Below are 18182 nucleotides of genomic sequence, written 5' to 3' on the forward strand. Positions count from 1 at the left end.
TAAGGGTTTTATGGTATTTCCAGCATACAAGTCGTCCCCCATTTTCTGGCTGCCTGAGGTGCCCCATTAACTGCATACAAGTCGACCCCCAAAGCTCACAATGCCTGAGATGCGCCATTGACTGACATATACATCGACCCCCATAGATCGCATGGATCGATCTGTGGGCATTGGCTGGAGGTGACTGCCAACATGGAGGGTCCATCAACACAACGCAGCACATGATGAAAATATGAAGCAAGCTTTGTTGAAAGTGATAGAAATGGCCAAGAAAACCAACAATTGAACTGCTGCAAGAAAATTTAATGTGCATGAGAAATTGGTAGGTGATTGGAGGAAGAAAGAGGAGACTTAAATAAAAATACCAAAAAAGCAATGTTCTTTGAGAAAAGGAATCACTCGTTGGCCAGAGTTGGAAAATCACGTTGCAGAATGGGTACGTGAACAAAGGTAAGATTGCTACGTAGTCACCAAAATAAAATAAGAACATCTGCAATGCAGGGCCAAATCACATCCAGACCTCAGTGATGATTTTGAGGCTACAATCGGCTGGTGCAATCATTTCATGTACAGGAAAAATCTGGTATTACGCCAAAAAGCAAAAATTGCACAGAAACTACCAAAAGATCTTGATCATAAAGTTGTAAGTCTTCACCACCGCCAGTGGGCTGATATCGCCTCAAACCGTACATCTTGGCGACTCACAGTTCGGCGGGCAGCAACCTCCTTTGAAGAAGACCGCAGAGCCCACCTCACTGACAAAAGACAAAGGAGGAAAAACCCAACACCCAACCCCAACCAACAAATTTTCCGCTGCAACCGTGTCTGCCTGTCCCGCATCGGACTTGTCAGCCACAAACGAGCCTGCAGCTGACGTGGACATTTACCCCCTCCATAAATCTTCGTCCGCAAAGCCAAGCCAAAGAAAGAAAAGAAAAGATTATATGTAACCAGCAAAAACACCAGTTTACATTGGCAAATATCGGAAACATGGACGAAACCCCCATGAATTTTGACATGATAGGCATGAAAAGGTGTTAAACCAGAAGTACGGGCCACGAAAGGACCAGGTTTACCGTGGTGTTATCGTGCATGGTCAATGGGACCAAGTTAAAACCCATGGTAATTCAAACGCAAAATTGAAAATCAAATTCCCTGCAGGTATTTTTGTACATTTTCATGAAAATGGTGTAAAACTATAGCCAGGCAGCTTACACAAAGAATGGAGTTTGCTGGTCTGGGATATGTTTTGTAGCCACTTAACTGAGAACACTAAAAGTAGATTAGCACTACATAATGTTTACATGGCAGTTATCCTGGATGGCTTGCCTTCTATATTGCAATCTCTTGATATCTGCTTGAACAAGCCATTCAAAGACCATGTGCAGGTGGAATGGAATATATGGATGTTGAGTGCAGAAAAGTCATTTACAAGAGGCGGAACAATGTTTCCTGCATCATTAATGCTGTGTAACTTCATGCTCAAGGCACGAGGCAAAGATAAAGTAGAGATTGATATAAAATCATTTAAAAAGTGCAGTATCTCTTGTGCAATTGATGGCACAGATTATTTATTGTGGGACACTGACGACAAAGCTAAAACAGCCTTATCAGATACAGACTGGGACCCATATGATGACTGTTTAAACAGTGAGAGTATGGATGTGCTTGCCACCATCTTTGCTTCAGACAATGATAACAAGAGTGATTTTAAAGGGTTCTAAATGTGTTGTTGTTTTCAGACAATGAAAAATCTGTCACAGCCGGGTTTTTTTCTTGGTTTTTCTAGGATCAATTTATACGCCGGATGAACATGGATTGGATTTTGAGCTGAATTTAAGGTCTCAAAAGTATATTCAGCATCTAAGTCGACCCCATTTTTAAAGAAATTTTTTGGGTTTCACAACTCGAAATAAATGGTATGTGACAGGCACCTGCAAGTGAATATTCCAGCTTTCCAAAATACTTTGACTTCTAACAACAGAAGATTACTAATGGCAATCCACCACCTCCCTGTCTACCAGAAATTTGGACACTGCCCTTTCAATGAGCCACTGCAAACATGACCCACATCTTCACCACAACCTACAGATGAGACAATTTTTCAATCTCATTTCTCCACAGGTACAAGCTGGTTCTGCAGGAAAGCCAGACCATTCAATTTCCTGACAACAGAACACTTCAAAGATTGCAAGAATTTCCTCTGTAACTATGCCTGGAAATAATGCTCTTGTAGCCACTACACTCAACCTCCACATACAGAGAGGTTTTTTGGTTGAATGCAGATTCTTTGCCATCTTATCAAAATGAAAACAACCAACACATGCTTTTTGAAACCACACAACTCATACGATGATAAATTAAATATTGCATGAATTTAAATTGAAGCAAATTAAATCTCACAGTGAACATTTAACATAGTTATACACATGTGAAACCAACAGAAAGTCCAAGTTGTAAGCAAAGCCAGATCTGACCACAAGGCTCTCCATTATCATGTATGCAACCAATAATACAACATGTAGTGAAACTATGAGATTGTCCAAAGAAATCACTTCTCTCCATTTAGAACACATTCAGTGCTATCAATGTTATCCTTTGCAATGGTTTATGACTTTCCAGAAAACTGATGGCTCATCTGCAAGGATGACCCAATTTTCTATTTTCCATTTCACTCCTGTCTGACCCACGGCTTCAGTGTCCCATACTGTTCCAACGAAGCTCAACATACTGAGGAACATCACCCATTTCCCTCCAGACACATTACAGCCTCCCAAACTTTATGCTGAAAGCAGCCATTTCAGCCTTGAGCTCACAGCTGCTATTTTCCCCACCCGTCTGCTACTAAGCACAAATTCCTTTCTTTGTATCCTGTTTACATCTCCTCCAGACAATCACAGGCCTTGACCATAATCTTTCAGCAATGCAGTTTAATCATTTGGTCTGTTCTTTCCCCATCCTTTCCTTTTGTTCTCTGCAATGTAAAACACTCTTTTTCCTTAAAGGTCATTAATCTGAAACATTAACTGCTTCTCTCTCCATACATGACATATGACCTGAGTGTTTCCAGCATTTTGTTTGTATTTCAGATTTCCTGTATTGCAGCTTACTCCATCTCCCAAAGTTAAAAATAAAAAAATGCACATCAACTTCCACACCATCTCAACTGCTTCCTAGCTAATTATTTATCTTACTTCTAACTCTAATGATGTAAAACCCATCTCAAAGGGAGTTACTCCAATCCAGAAAATGTCTGGGTCGTGTCCAAAGCTTGGAGCACAGAAATCTGGTTTAACATTTCAGTACATCAGTGAGAAAGTATACCAAGTTTTCTGGCTAAGAATCAAGTCTCAGTCAACATGACTATTAACATCACACTGCTTAAGGGAGCTTAGTGTGTGCAAAGTAGCTGCCATGTTTCTTCAATTGAAACAGTGACTATGGGCTACAGGAGTGATTTTTTAGCATTCCAGAGATAACGAAAGGCAATTTTTAAAAAAATTTACGTGACAGTAGAAGAGAGAGACTTACCTTCTGCAACTCCCCAAGGATACTGCCGCCCCCTGACACGTTTTCCATTCACCTCAATGATAGTATTACTACCTACAACAGCAAGAGGTAAACGATCCTGCAAAGAGGACAAAACTAATCAAGAATAATTCACAAACAATTTAAAGCAATTTTAAATTGGCAGCTAAATAAAGCGATCAGACTTCATTCTTTGGATCAGATTAAATCATCACATTTCACCTTGTGATGCAATGGGCACTCGCAGTATTAAAAATGTGAGAAATAGACCGCTGAACTTTTCTAAACCAATGTTGGACTTCCTTGTGGGTATAACTTGCAAAGGACTTCAAGGCCTTGTGAGTGCAGATTTTGTGGGGGTGGGCCTGCAGAGCTGCAGTTATGTGGACAGGCTGAGAAAACAAAGCTATTTTCTTCATGCAGAGAAGGTACAGTCTTGACAGAGCTATTCTAAATAATGTTTAAATAGATTAATGGAAGTGTCCCCACTGACAAGCAGTCAGTAATCAGATGACAAATTTAAACCAAACAAAGGGAGATGAATTTTCCTTTTATTTAGACATAATTGAATGTACCTTCTGGTTTAGATTTAGTCTGACCCAAAAATGAGCAACATTTGATGTGCACTGAACAATTTCTGAACCACTGATTGCTAGGTTTTCAGATTTATTGTCAGAGTACATACATGACATCACATACAACCCTAAGATTCCTTTATCCTGCAGGTTCAGCAGAATTACCACTAATTGGTAGTGCAAAAAATAAACTGTACACAATGTAAACAAAACTGTAAACAGATAACGAATGTAAACAAATTGACTGATAGAGAGAGAGAACAAAAGAAAATCAATAAAGTGCACTAGAGTTCTTAAATGAGTCTCTGAATGAGTTTGTCATTGAGGAGTCTGATGGTGGAGGGGTAGCAGCTGTTCATGAACTTGTGGCACCTATACCTCTTTCCAGATGGCAGCAGTGAGAACATAGCATGTGCTTGGTGATATGGGTTTTTGATGATTGCTGCTGCCCTCTGACGGCAGTGCTCCCTGTATATGTACTCCAGGTTTTGCCTGTGATGTCCTGTGCTGAGTCCACTACATTTTGGAGGGCTTTACACTCAGGGATATTGGTGTTCCCATACCAGACCATGATGCAGCCGGTCAGCAGACTTTCCACCACACCTCTGTAGAAATTTGCCAGGGTTTCTGGTATCATACCAAACCACTGCAAACTCCTCAGGAAGTAAAGGTGCTGACGTGGTTTCTTCACAATGTCATTCATGCGTTGGGTCCAGGAAAGATACTCTGAGATAGTGACTCCCAAGAATTTAAATTTGCTCACCATCTCCACCTCTGATCCCCCAATGATCCTTTCCTGAAGTCAAAAATCAGCTCCTTAGATTTGCAAGGTTGTTGTTGGTGCACCATTCAGCCAAGTTTTCAATCTCCATCCTGTATGCTGACTCATCGCCTTCCTTTATACAACCTGCTACCCTGCTATTTGTCGACAAGTTTGTAGATGGTGTTATTGTCATACTGAGATAAACAGTCGTAGGTGTAAAGTGAGTAGAGCAGAAGGCTAAGAATTCAACCCTGTGGTGCTCCAGTACTGATGGAGATTGTGGTCTGGAGGTGAGGAAATCCATGATCTAATTACACAGTGGGGCGTTAACACCCAGGTCTTGGGAGTTTGCTGATCAGTTTTGAGGGGATGATGATGTTAAATGCTGTCGATTAAGAGTATCCTGACGTATGCACCATTGCAGGTTTTCATTGGTACTTTTTCATTTGTTTATACTTATTAGGCAAGCTGTTAATGAAGTCACTGGCAATAATTTGGGTCTTGGAACTTGATACTTTGACTAGATGTTACAAAAATTATTTGTTAAAAGCCACTTTCCAAAAAGAAAGTTTAAGCCTATCAGAAGTGGATATTTTTCCAAGAGAAAGGTGTGGCATTAGATTACAATCTTCAAAAACCATCAAGAATGGATTTTTTAATGACACAGGAAACAGCCATCTGCCAGACTTTTGACATGCACCATGGTCAAAGAAACTTCGAACCAAAACAATACTGCTTTTCAGCAGAACACTCTCTTGCTTGCTCTGCCCTGGCACCCCGATCCCTCGGGCAAGGACTTCCCCATTCATTCATTCAATGTGATACTCCTTCCACTCTGAACACGTGGCTTGTCTATACAGCGCCAACATCTGTGGTGTGTCACATCCCCTCCCCCATTGACACCTCAGGCTAAGGGCTCAATCCATTATTTGAGCACAGATTTTATTCTTCCCACTGGAAGACATTTGAAGGCAGCAACAAACTGGCCATGGGCCACGTAAGGTTCTTTCGACAGATGTGGAAAAAAATCCACAAATCCAAATTAAACAATCACAAAGTAAATGGTTACCAAAGTCACAATAATTTTTTCTCGTTGAAATGCATTTACTTGGACACAGTGCAGGTTTTGCCAAACTTAATTTCAGTTTTAAGCTTCATTATGTGGCTGCGTTTCAAAACTTGCATGTACAAATTCTTCCCTGGTTTACAGTACAAGTCGATTTACCAGCCTTCTTTCTGGCTTGCTTCTGGAAGTGTCATAGTTTTGGGTGTTCCTTTGCCTTCCATTCTGCCATTATCTAGTATATTTAGGAGCCAGTCTTCTGGAAAGCAATTCCTCAACAGTTAGCATGTTCCCACTGAATTTATATTTGGGCAGATTTTCAGCTTATAGTAAAACACAGCAGTTTTAAGAGCTACTCATGAATAGGGGAAAATTGAATTATGAATTTATCATATAATTAGATTAATATCTAATAAATAAAATTAGATATCTGAAAGTTTCTCAAATAAATTCAGCAACATTTTACAAACTTCTCTTGCTGGACATTATTTATAGTACTAGTTTGTGATCAAACTGCTCTTCCTTGGGGATTAATAAATCAACAAGAGGTCATTGAAAACAGTTGAAAATCACAGTAATGAATGCAAGGTTTTTCCTTCTATCAACTGATCCCTTTATTATACAGTAGGTAATGCTTTGCCATTTCCAGGGAAGCAGCTACACACTTCAACATGGATAGCAAGACCCCACAATGTTGTTGATATCCTACCTTAATTTTCTTTACCAATTTATTTTCTTCTTCATCATCAGTTTCTGGAAATTCATAAATCTTTATTTTATGCTCTTGGATTTCTTTCATCACCTGCAAAACAACAAGGATTAACAGCTTTTCTCTCAATTGCTCTGCCTCTGTCACATCTGCTCCCAGGATTCAGTCTTCCATTCCAAAACATCCAAAATGCCCTCCTACAAAAACACATGTGGCTTCCCCTCTACTGCCATCAACTCAGCCCTTACCTCAATTTCTTGCACTTTTGCCATGGCCCTTCCACCTCTAGATGCAACACGGAGAGGATTCCTTGTCCTCCCCTACCACCCCAGTCTTTGCATCCAACATCTTATTCTTCATAATTTTTGCCACCTTCATGATCCTATCACCAGACACATCTTCCCTTCTCCGCTTTCTGCAGGAACTGCTCCCCCTGGGACTCCCTAGTCCACTCATCTCTTCCCACGAATCCTCCCCTTGGTACCTGCCCCTGTGACCACAGGAAATGTGATACTGTACCCACACTTCCTCTCTCAACATCATTCAGGGCCCCTAACAGTCATTCAAAATGAAACAACATTTCACTTGTAAATCTGCAGGGGTCATCTACTGCATCTGGTGCTTCCATTGTGGGCTCCTCTACAATGGAGAGGCTGGTCACAGACTGGGATATCATTTCGTTGAGCACTTTAGTTCTGTCAGCTGCAATATTGAGGACCTCTCAGTGACCAACCATTATAATTCCACACCCCAATCGCACACTGACGTGTCTTTACATGGCCTCATGCACTTCCAAAATGAAACTATCTGCAAATTGGAGGAACAACATCAAATATTCTGTCTGGGCACTCTCCAACCATCGAGCTCCAGTTTCCATTGGGTCCCCCCCCCCGTCTCTCTCTATTTCTCTATACTGTTACAAGACCAGAGGACTCCAAATCCCAGCAGCAATAGAAATTCACCAAAACAAATGGTTACTTAAACAAAAGTTGCTTTTAATTTTCTTTAAGCATAAAAGCAGGATCAAACTTTAACTTATTACTATTAACATAACCTAATTTAACCCCCTTCTAATTCTAAACACATGTGTAACGTGTATATGTTCAGGAAAGTTCTTTGCTTTAATAGTCCAGTCATTCACTTCTCCAAGTTCACCAGAATCAGGCAATTCTTATACTGTGCACAGAATTTAACATATATGAATTTTTCACCAGCTTAAAGGTAAATGGTTACCACTCAGGAAGTTCTTGTTGGTTTCAGAGATGTATTTGTGGCTCGTTGAACACACACAGATTTTCTCCGATCAGTCACTTCAGTGTCTTGCCGAAGAAACTTGCCCCATCATGGGTTTTCCAAATTATAACCTCTTCTTCCAGGTCACCAGAGTTCCTCTTGTTTCCCTTATTTCAGGAGAAACTCTCTAGCCAGCCATTTCCTCTTGTAAGGACTACAAGGGTTTTCAACATGCTGAACTTAGAACTCACAACCCGTCTTCAAAATGGGGTTTTCAACAAGCCTCCCAGCTTGCCATGTTGCAGCCTCAAAAGCCAATGTAGAACTGACTTCTCTCTCCCTCTAAGAGAAATCACCTCTCTGTTTTTTCTTTCTCTGCTTGCAAAAACCAGAATTCCTTGCAGGGCTCCAAACCCAATCTTTGAAAGATCTTATCAGCCTCTGCCTGTACCTTTTGTACCTACTTCTGAAGTTCCTTCCAAAGCCGTTCCATTGCCTTTTGCAAAGCCACTGGTTCCTGAATGTTTGGCTTCAGCCAAGCTCTTGCATTTTAAAAGAGAAGTAAGTGTAAGTATCTGATTGTGAAGTGGCCTACACTCAAACCCCCACAATCTATCTCTTTTAAAAACAATTTATATATATATGTGTATGTATGTATATATATATATATATATATATATATATATATCTTCTTTGGCTTGGCTTCGCGGATGAAGATTTATGGAGGGGTAATCCACGTCAGCTGCAGGCTCGTTTGTGGCTGACAAGTCCGATGCCGGACAGGCAGACACGGTTGCAGCGGTTGCAAGGGAAAATTGGTTGGTTGGGGTTGGGTGTTGGGTTTTCCTCCTTTGTCTTTTGTCAGTGAGGTGGGCTCTGCGGTCTTCTTCAAAGGAGGTTGCTACCCGCCGAACTGTGAGGCACCAAGATGCACGGTTTGAGGTGATATCAGCCCACTGGCAGTGGTCAATGTGGCAGGCACCAAGAGATTTCTTTAGGCAGTCGTTGTACCTCTTCTTTGGTGCACCTCTGTCACGGTGGCCAGTGGAGAGCTTGCCATATAACACGATCTTGGGAAGGCGATGGTCCTCCATTCTGGAGACGTGACCTACCCAGCGCAGTTGGATCTTTAGCAGCGTGGTTTCGATGCTGTCGGCCTCTGCCATCTTGAGTTCTTCGATGTTGGAGATGAAGTCGCTCCAATGAATGTTGAGGATGGAGCAGAGACAACACTGGTGGAAGCGTTCTAGGAGCCGTAGGTGATGCCGGTAGAGGACCCATGATTCGGAGCCGAACGCAAAATCTTTGTAAGGTTTTTCAGTTGGTTGTTTTTCCAGACTCTTTTGTGTAATCTTCCAAAGGCACTATTTGCCTTGGCGAGTCTGTTGTCTATCTCGTTGTTGATCCTTGCATCCGATGAAATGGTGCAGCCGAGATAGGTAAACTGGTTGACCGTTTTGAGTTTTGTGTGCCCGATGGAGATGTGGGGGGGGCTGGTAGTCATGGTGGGGAGCTGGCTGATGGAGGACCTCAGTTTTCTTCAGGCTGACTTCCAGGCCAAACATTTTGGCAGTTTCTGCAAAACAGGACGTCAAGTGCTGAAGAGCTGGCTCTGAATAGGCAACTAAAGCAGCATCGTCTGCAAAGAGTAGTTCACGGACAAGTTGCTCTTGTGTCTTGGTGTGAGCTTGCAGGCGCCTCAGATTGAGGAGACTGCCATCTGTGCGGTACCAGATGTAAACAGCGTCTTCATTGTTGAGGTCTTTCATGGCTTGTTTCAGCATCATGCTGAAAAAGATTGAAAAGAGGGTTGGTGCGAGAACGCAGCCTTGCTTCACGCCATTGTTAATGGAGAAGGGTTCAGAGAGCTCATTGCTGTATCTGACCCGACCTTGTTGGTTTTCGTGCAGTTGGATAACCATGTTGAGGAACTTTGGGGGGCATCCGAGGCGCTCTAGTATTTGCCAAAGCCCTTTCCTGCTCACGGTATCAAAGGCTTTGGTGAGGTCAACAAAGGTGATGTGGAGTCCTTTGTTTTGTTCTTTGCACTTTTCTTGGAGCTGTCTGACGGCAAAGACCATGTCAGTAGTTCCTCTGTTTGCGCGAAAGCTGCACTGTGATTCTGGGAGAACATTTTCGGCAACACTAGGAGAATTTATTTAGGAGAATCCTAGCGAAGATTTTGCCTGCAATGGAGAGCAGTGTGATTCTCCATTAACAATGGCTTGAAGCAAGGCTGCGTTCTCACACCAACCCTCTTTTCAATCTTCTTCAGCATGATGCTGAAACAAGCCATGAAAGACCTCAACAATGAAGACACTGTGTACATCCGGTACCGCACAGATGGCAGTCTCCTCAATCTGAGGCGCCTGCAAGCTCACACCAAGACACAAGAGCAACTTGTCCGTGAACTACTCTTTGCAGACGATGCTGCTTTAGTTGCCCATTCAGAGCCAGCTCTTCAGCGCTTGACATCCTGTTTTGTGGAAACTGCCAAAATGTTTGGCCTGGAAGTCAGCCTGAAGAAAACTGAGGTCCTCCATCAGCCAGCTCCCCACCATGACTACCAGCACCCCCACAACTCCATCGGGCACACAAAACTCAAAACAGTCAACCAGTTTACCTATCTCGGCTGCACCATTTCATCGGATACAAGGATCGACAACGAGATAGACAACAGACCCGCCAAGGCAAATAGCGCCTTTGGAAGACTACACAAAAGAGTATGGAAAAACAACCAACTGAAAAACCTCACAAAGATTAGCGTATACAGAGCCGTTATACCCACACTCCTGTTCGGCTCCGAATCATGGGTCCTTTACCGGCATCACCTACGGCTCCTAGAACACTTCCACCAGCGTTGTCTCCACTCCATCCTCAACATTCATTGGAGCGACTAATCACGCTGCTCTCCATATATATTTTATATATATATATATATATATATATATAGAACCCATAACAATACCCTCTGTCTCCTTTCCTCCAGCTCCCCATCTCCTTCCCTCTCCATTCAGAGAGCTACCCCACTCCCCTTTAACTTTTCTGCCCTCTCACCCAGATCCACTGATAACCTCTTGCCTGTTGCTTCTTCCCCATTCACCTCCCTCACATTTTCATTCATGCACCTACCTGCTTTTTGCTCATGATGAAAGGCTCAGCCCCAAAACATTGGTGATGTCCCTATGTTTCCTTATGGATGCTGTTTGACCTGCTGAGTTTCTCCAGCACTTGTGTATTGCAAAACAGTTATTGGATAATTAATTTTGAAGAAGGATTCTGGACCCAAATATCAACCATTCTTTTTCTCCCACTAATGCTGCTCGACCCACTGAGTTTCTCCACCAGATTGCTTTTTACTCTAAATACCAGTTTCTCACTGGTCTCCATCGCCCAAAAGTTCAATGACCAGCCTTCTGCTGAAACACACATCTGAATAAAAACACTCATCTGTGGAGTTGATAAAGACCATTGCAGCATGTCAATTCCTTGAACATGCACCTTATGACACGTCATCAACAGGACAATGTTTTGATCTACTTGGGATTTCTGTGTCAAACTTTAACTGGAATTTTTGACCCAGAACAAACCAATAAATCACTAGAATCTCATTGTGACTTTGAATACAAGTTTCCTTTCTTTGCCTGAGGCACCAATAAAATGAGTTTAAATGTCACTTTTAATGAAATTACATTTGATTTGAGTAAACCACTTAACATATTTCTCTGGTAGGTTGAAGCGCTGTCGTACTTTAAATAAATAATTCTATTCTACCTTGTCAACGGCTTTCTCTGCGTCAAAAGCAACCACCACTGTTGGAGTCTTCTTTCCTTGTACTGCATGGATTAAGTTAATGAACTTAGAGATATTGTCTATTGTTTGTCTTTTCTTGATAAATCCAGTTTCGTCAAGTTTTACTATTTTTGGTACACAGACAGCCAATCTGTTTGCTCATAGTTTTGCTATTATCTGATTCCACCTGAATTGAATTCGCCCATCTTTATTGAATGAAGATCTACTGGGACCAATGCCTGAAGAGGGCGCACAAAATCAGTGAACCGGTGCGGACTCGAAAGGCCAACATGGCCTGTTTCCGCTCCGTAAATGGTTATATGGTTATGAGAACACTGACAGATGGTCCTTATAGATGATAACATGTTTCTTGGAGTGACCATAACTCTAAAGATCATAATTATCTACATTTATGGCACAGGTGAGAACCATGCACAGGACAGGATGAAGCACATTTGTATTCTAGTTGGTTACATTTCAACCGTGTGCACACACACAAAATGGTTTTGCCGCACCTTTGCTCAGTAGTCAAGCAATTTCTTCGGCAACAATGTGTTTACAATGCAGACAGTCTTTTTACATTAAAAAAATCCATACACTCCAATGAATGTGGAGTAAAGAAAACTCTAAAAAGCATTTGATCCCATCTTCTCACCTGTCTCTTGAACTGTTGGCATTCTTCTGGAGTGAGGGTGTCAGCTTTGGCAATAAGTGGAATGATGTTAACTTTCTCATGTAGGCGCTTCATGAATTCAATATCCAATGGCTTTAGTCTGCAGAAATGTAACATCTGAATTAGTAAATTTTTTGTCCATTTAAAACTTTGATGGAAGCATGTGTTTAAATACAGTTAACAGATGAACTTGATCATTTCTTGATTCAAAATGATAGTCACCCAATTGAGCAACCATTTAAATTTTTAAATTTTGATTTAATTTTTTAAAATTTAGACACACAGCACAGTAACAGGCAATTTTGGCCCATGACCCCATACTGCCCAATTACACCCAATTAGCCTACACCCCCAGCACATTTTGAATGGTAGGAGCAAACCAGAGCTCTCAGGGAAAATCCACGCATACATGGGGAGAATGTACAAACTATTTACTAGTTTACTATTTAAATAATAAAAACAGAGACTCGATTAGTAATGTCACTGGTCAGTGCAAATTCAATGTGCTAAGGGAACAGTTTCTGTGCTACATTCTCTGCAATTCAACATGACAAATAAATAATTTCAAATGTAAAGGCATTTGGTGCAATTGATAACTTAATGAAGCATTTGATCACAAATGTTTTCATGAAATGCTCAAGTAGAAAATGTTTTGAAGCCTGTGGCCTCCTTTGCTTTTCATAAATACACAATTCACTTAATGGCAGAAAAAGAATGCAAGTAGACTAGACAAAGTCTTTTATTTAGAATGAAAATATGTTTTGCCTGGCTAAAATGCATTTAATTTTATAAAGCTGCATAATTAAGGGTGTTTCTTCTGAGGTGACTGTAGCACTGCTAAAGGCAGAGCTGCTGAAATAAATGCTGTCCACACCAAGCAAGTAAACAAGTTTATTCAAACCACGTGTGTTCCTTTTTAGGGGCGGCGACAGGCTCACAGGAGTGATGTCATAATGCTGCTGTGAGGCTTGGCCGTTCTCCTTGTAATGCGCTCCTGCAGCCTGGAAATTCTGCGCGGTCGGGGGAAAGCCCCTGCACCCTGCCGTGCTGGCTGTTTGCTACGGCAATTCGGCCTACTACATCCAGAATCACCCCAGAATCACAGTCTCTTTGAGTGAGATTTGGGAGATTGTCTTTGGCGGGCGCCATACTGTTGGGGCAGGGAAAGGCTCTGAACAGTCCAAGTGGGCCTTCTTGAGGCAGTTGACTGTAAACATGATGTGCCTGCCTCCAATGTCTAGAGTACATACAACCCCCTCCCTTCGTAAGGGAACTGCAGGGGGGTACCTGGTTTGCCCCATCTTACAAAGACAAAGTTCTTGTGGGATGTGGCTGGTTGGCATCCCGTGGGTAGTGGTAGGATGTGGATGTGGGTAGGCGATGTGATTCCTCAGCCACTGTAGGACATCCAGGGCATTTGGTGGTGGTTCCATGGAACCGAAATGGACATCGCCTGGGATGGAGAACGGTGCACCGTAGACCATTTAAGCCAATGAGGTAGGGAGGTCATCTTTAGGTGCTGTGCGGATGCCCACCAGGACCCACGGGAGTTCACCCATCCAGTTGGGCCCATGCAACCGTGGTTTGAGGGCTGTTTTTAGATGGCAGTGAAAGCACTCTACCGGCCCATTGGATTGGGGGTGGTAGGGAGCTGTGTGGTGTAGAATTTGGCCAGGGTCGCCCAGAGACAAGAGGTAAACTGAGCTCCCCGGACTGAAGTTATGTGGGAAAGGACACCAAAACGGGCGACCCTCTGTGAGGTAAAGGCTCTCGCACAGGTCTCCGTGTTCCAGGCTGGCATGGGCACTGCCTATAGCCAGTGTGTAAAGTGGTCAACCACGTTGAAAAGGTACCTCATCCCCTGGCTGATGGAAAGGGGCCCTACAATGTTCATGTGGTTGAACCTGTCTATTGTGGGTGTATGCCGATGGTCTTTGGCTTGCTGGAATTGTACACAGGTTTTTGCCCAAAGTGAAACTTTGCTCCGAAGCCTGTGCCATACGAACCTGTCCAAAATGAGATAGACTGTTGACCGAATGGAAGGATGAGAGAGTCCATGCACGTGATTGAATACCCGCCATCTCCAGGCCATGGGCAGGATTGGCCTGGGGTGACCTGAAGACATCGCACAGGAGTGTTGGGCCTCCTGGGTCCAGTATGAACTCCTCAATTTGAAGGCTGGTGTTGGCAGTGCGGTATGCCTGTGTGTCAATATCTTTAGCCTGGTCCCTGGTGAGCTGACCCATGTCGATGCCACCTGCCACCTTAGAGATCATTGGCCTGGACAGTGCATCAGCTACCATGTTGAACTTCCCTGCTATGTGGCGGAAAACGGTTGTATATTCTGAAATGTACAAAAGGTGTGTTGTTGCCTCACCAACCAGGGGGTCTGAAACTTTGCCCAGCGCCTGCACCAGAGGCTTGTGGTCCATATCGGCCGTGAACACTCGGCCTTTGAGGATGTACATTGCCAGCAGTTTGCGACAAAATGCGCTGTACTTCAGCTCGGGTGGTTCGAGGTGTTTGCTGAAAAAAGTGAGTGGCTGCCACTGGTGATCCACCCACTGTTGCCACACTGCGCCCACTGCCTGGTCTGAGGCATCTGTTGTTAACGAAAGAGGTAAGTCTGGATCCAGGTGTGCCAGGAACGTGGCTTTGGAGAGTGCTGTTTTGGTCTCCACGAATGCCTGGAGTGCTTCTGCAGACCAGCTGGGCTCCTTGTTACCTGCCTTAGCGAGGTCGAAGAGAGGGCGCATGGTGGCTGCTGCTCCTGGAAGGAAGCGATGATAGAAATTCACCATCCCAAGGAATTTCTGCAGGCTTCTGAGGGTTTTGGGTTTGGGAAAGTATCTTCGCTGGAGATGCAGTGCCCAAGGAAGTCGATGGTGGACAAACCGAACTGGCATTTAGCCCAAAAGTCTGCAGCCAGGAAAAAACGGTGTTTTAAATATTCTTTGTGGATCCTGGTGTTTGGGCTGGCAATGAGGATGCCATCCAGGTACATGAAAATCCCCTCCAGGACTCTCATCACTATGTCCATGAGGCGCTGGAATGTCTGGGCTGCGTTTTTCAGCCCAAATGGCATTCTCAGGAACTTGAAGAGGCCAAATGGGGTGATTATGGCCATCTTCCAGATGTTATCTGGTGCACTGGGATCTGGTGGTAGCCCTTCACCTGATCGACTTTGGACAAAAACTGGGCACCTTGGAGTCATGCGGCAAAGTCCTGTAAGTGCGGGATTCAGTTCCATTACTGTTGCATCATTGAGCCTGCGGTAGTCTCCGCAGGGACACCAGCTGCCAGAGTTCTTTGGGACCATGTGAAGCGGTGAAACTCACAGGCTGTTGGAATGGCGGTCAATCCCCAATTCCTCCATTGTGGCAAATTCAGCCTTGGCTTGGAGGAATTCATCTTGGGGCAGTCACTGCACCCGCGCGCACACGGGTGGTCCGGTGGTCTCAATGTGGTGTTGCACGCCATGTGCTGGTCTGCATCATGGAAGTTGGGGGCCAGTAGAGCGGGGAAGTTAGTGAGCAGTACAGTGTACTCACTTTGTTTGCACAGTGTGAGGGGGAAAACCTGGAAGGTAGTGGCATTAATCGGCCAGCATCGGTTGAGGTGGACCAGGAGTTCGTTTGCCTGGAGGAAATCTGCTCCGAGGAGGCTGGCCTACTGAGGCAGTGGTACAGTCTCACCTGAAAACAGCGTTCCCAGTGTGAATGATCATGCAAAGTGTCCCATAGGTGGGGATGGTTGAACCGTTGGCAGCCTGTAGGGTTAGGCCTCTGCCATTGTTTTTCTGCTCAAAGAACATGGGCAGAACTAGGCTGATTTCTGCACTGGTGTCTATCAGGAATTCCCGCTGGGCCTTCTGGTCGCAAAGGCAAAGCAGGCCTTTTCTGGAAACTGCTCGTTTCCCTGCATCGGACAGGGTTTGCTGAAAAGGTGCAAGGAGGTACACACCCCCGGGCATTGCAGCCCCACCGATGGTGGTAGTACCAGTACCCTGCTGTTTTGTTGCTGCATTGTGGCTGGGCTACAGCAATGGCTGCCATGGGGTGGCCGAGGTTTATGCTGTTGCTCCCACTGTGCAAATGGGCTGCACGTGACAAGGATAACAAATGGAGATTAACAAGATTATCCACTTTGGTTGGAAGACATTGTGTGATAACATCCATAAAAGTTGATGAAGCAGAAAATGAAGGAAATAGCAAGAAGAGAAATAAATGCTCCCTGGGTACCGCATGCAGTCTGGGAGTCCCACTCAGGGAAGGATCTGAAAGCACAAGAGAGGGTGCAGAAGAGATTCAGCAGAATGTTGCCTGCAACAGAGCATTTGGACTTCGAAGCCCATTCCTGTGGACTGAGTGCAGGTGCTCCACAAAACAATAACCCAATCGGCATTTAGTTTGTTGATTGTAGAGGAGGCCACATTGTAAAACTGATTCCATACAATGGACCAGAGGAATCACTTGGAAGGCCAACTGAGGTTCCTGAATTGTAGGATGAAAAAAGCAAAAGTTACAATGGCTTCCATTTTCTTTCTTGATAATTATTCAATTGGTTGTTAAAGGAAAGATGGCAGACACAAATAACAGCGAGGTGACCCACAATATTCTTTAGGGGAAGATGACCATCAGCAAGGACTGCTAGGTTGTGGAGCTTCTTTACATGTTCCATGTCCTTTAAAGGGGATTATTATTGACTGATTTGTACACCATTGTAAAAATAGCAGAACTAGAGTGCATGCAAAATATTAAATATTCAACTGTTAAAAGTTATTGCAACTGTAGAAAACATTTTACCAACCCGTGGCCTGAAGGAGCAATAAAGTATAAACAACAATGGACTCTGCTATCTGGCATTTGGCGTCGGTTCACACGGGATTCAGCATTAAGGTAATCTTCAAACTTGCTGTCTATGTGATCGATAACAGGCTGCCAGCTGCAAAACACACATCAGTAAAACAATTAGTTACTCACAGTTTCAAACATAGTAAAAAAAGACCAGCTTGCTCTGCAAATCACAGATGCCTTGTAAATTAATAAAAATTTTCAAACACATACAGGTGACTGCTCATTGTGGTAGTCCACGCTGCTGAAGATCCAGCTGCGCTGGATGGGTCACGTCTCCAGAATGGAGGACCATCGGCTTCCCAAGATCATGTTATATGGCGAGCTCTCCACTGGCCACCGTGACAGAGGTGCACCAAAGAAAAGGTACAAGGACTGCCTAAAGAAATCTCTTGGTGCCTGCCACATTGACCACCGCCAGTGGGCTGATATCGCCTCAAACCGTGCATCTTGGCGCCTCACAGTTTGGGGGGCAGCAACCTCCTTTGAAGAAGACCGCAGAGCCCACCTCACTGACAAAAGGCAAAGGAGGAAAAACCCAACACCCAACCCCAACCAACCAATTTTCCCCTGCAACCGCTGCAATCGTGTCTGCCTGTCCCGCATCGGACTTGTCAGCCACAAACGAGCCTGCAGCTGACGTGGACTTTTTACCCCCTCCATAAATCTTCGTCCGCGAAGCCAAGCCAAAGAAAGAAGAATACTCAATCACAAAATAAAGTTTGCTGAATTACGGTAACGTAGAAGAAAAAACAAAATGTGAACGAAACAAATTTTAGCAATTTTTATTTTTGTCAGTTGAAATTGTGAGGCTATGAGATTTGGATGTGATGTCACTGCATCAATTGAGGTGGCAGCCACAGCCAGGTCACACCTTTGCCACACCCTTTCCAGCATGCCTGCACACAGTAGTGATGGCTAGATCCTTAAAGCAATCCTTTGGCCTTTACTTCACTCCACTTAATCACTGTGCTTTAACCCTGAAAGTTCAGT

General features: G+C 43.8%; 1 protein-coding gene across 8 annotated transcripts in view; it reads right to left on the minus strand.

Moving 5' to 3' along the window:
* Positions 1-18182, minus strand: part of LOC138755288 (septin-7) — a 196317-nt gene that overhangs the window by 20601 nt on the left and 157534 nt on the right. For all 8 annotated transcript variants that reach the window (XM_069921003.1, XM_069920997.1, XM_069921001.1 and 5 more), the window contains 4 exons: positions 17146-17280; positions 12319-12436; positions 6639-6731; positions 3532-3628 (listed from right to left, as the gene is read on the minus strand). In XM_069921003.1, the coding sequence (XP_069777104.1) occupies positions 3532-3628; positions 6639-6731; positions 12319-12436; positions 17146-17280 (443 nt within the window). The remainder of the gene's footprint in view (positions 1-3531; positions 3629-6638; positions 6732-12318; positions 12437-17145; positions 17281-18182) is intronic.

The sequence above is a fragment of the Narcine bancroftii genome, chromosome 2 (genome assembly GCF_036971445.1).
Source record: "Narcine bancroftii isolate sNarBan1 chromosome 2, sNarBan1.hap1, whole genome shotgun sequence".
Taxonomy (NCBI): domain Eukaryota; kingdom Metazoa; phylum Chordata; class Chondrichthyes; order Torpediniformes; family Narcinidae; genus Narcine; species Narcine bancroftii.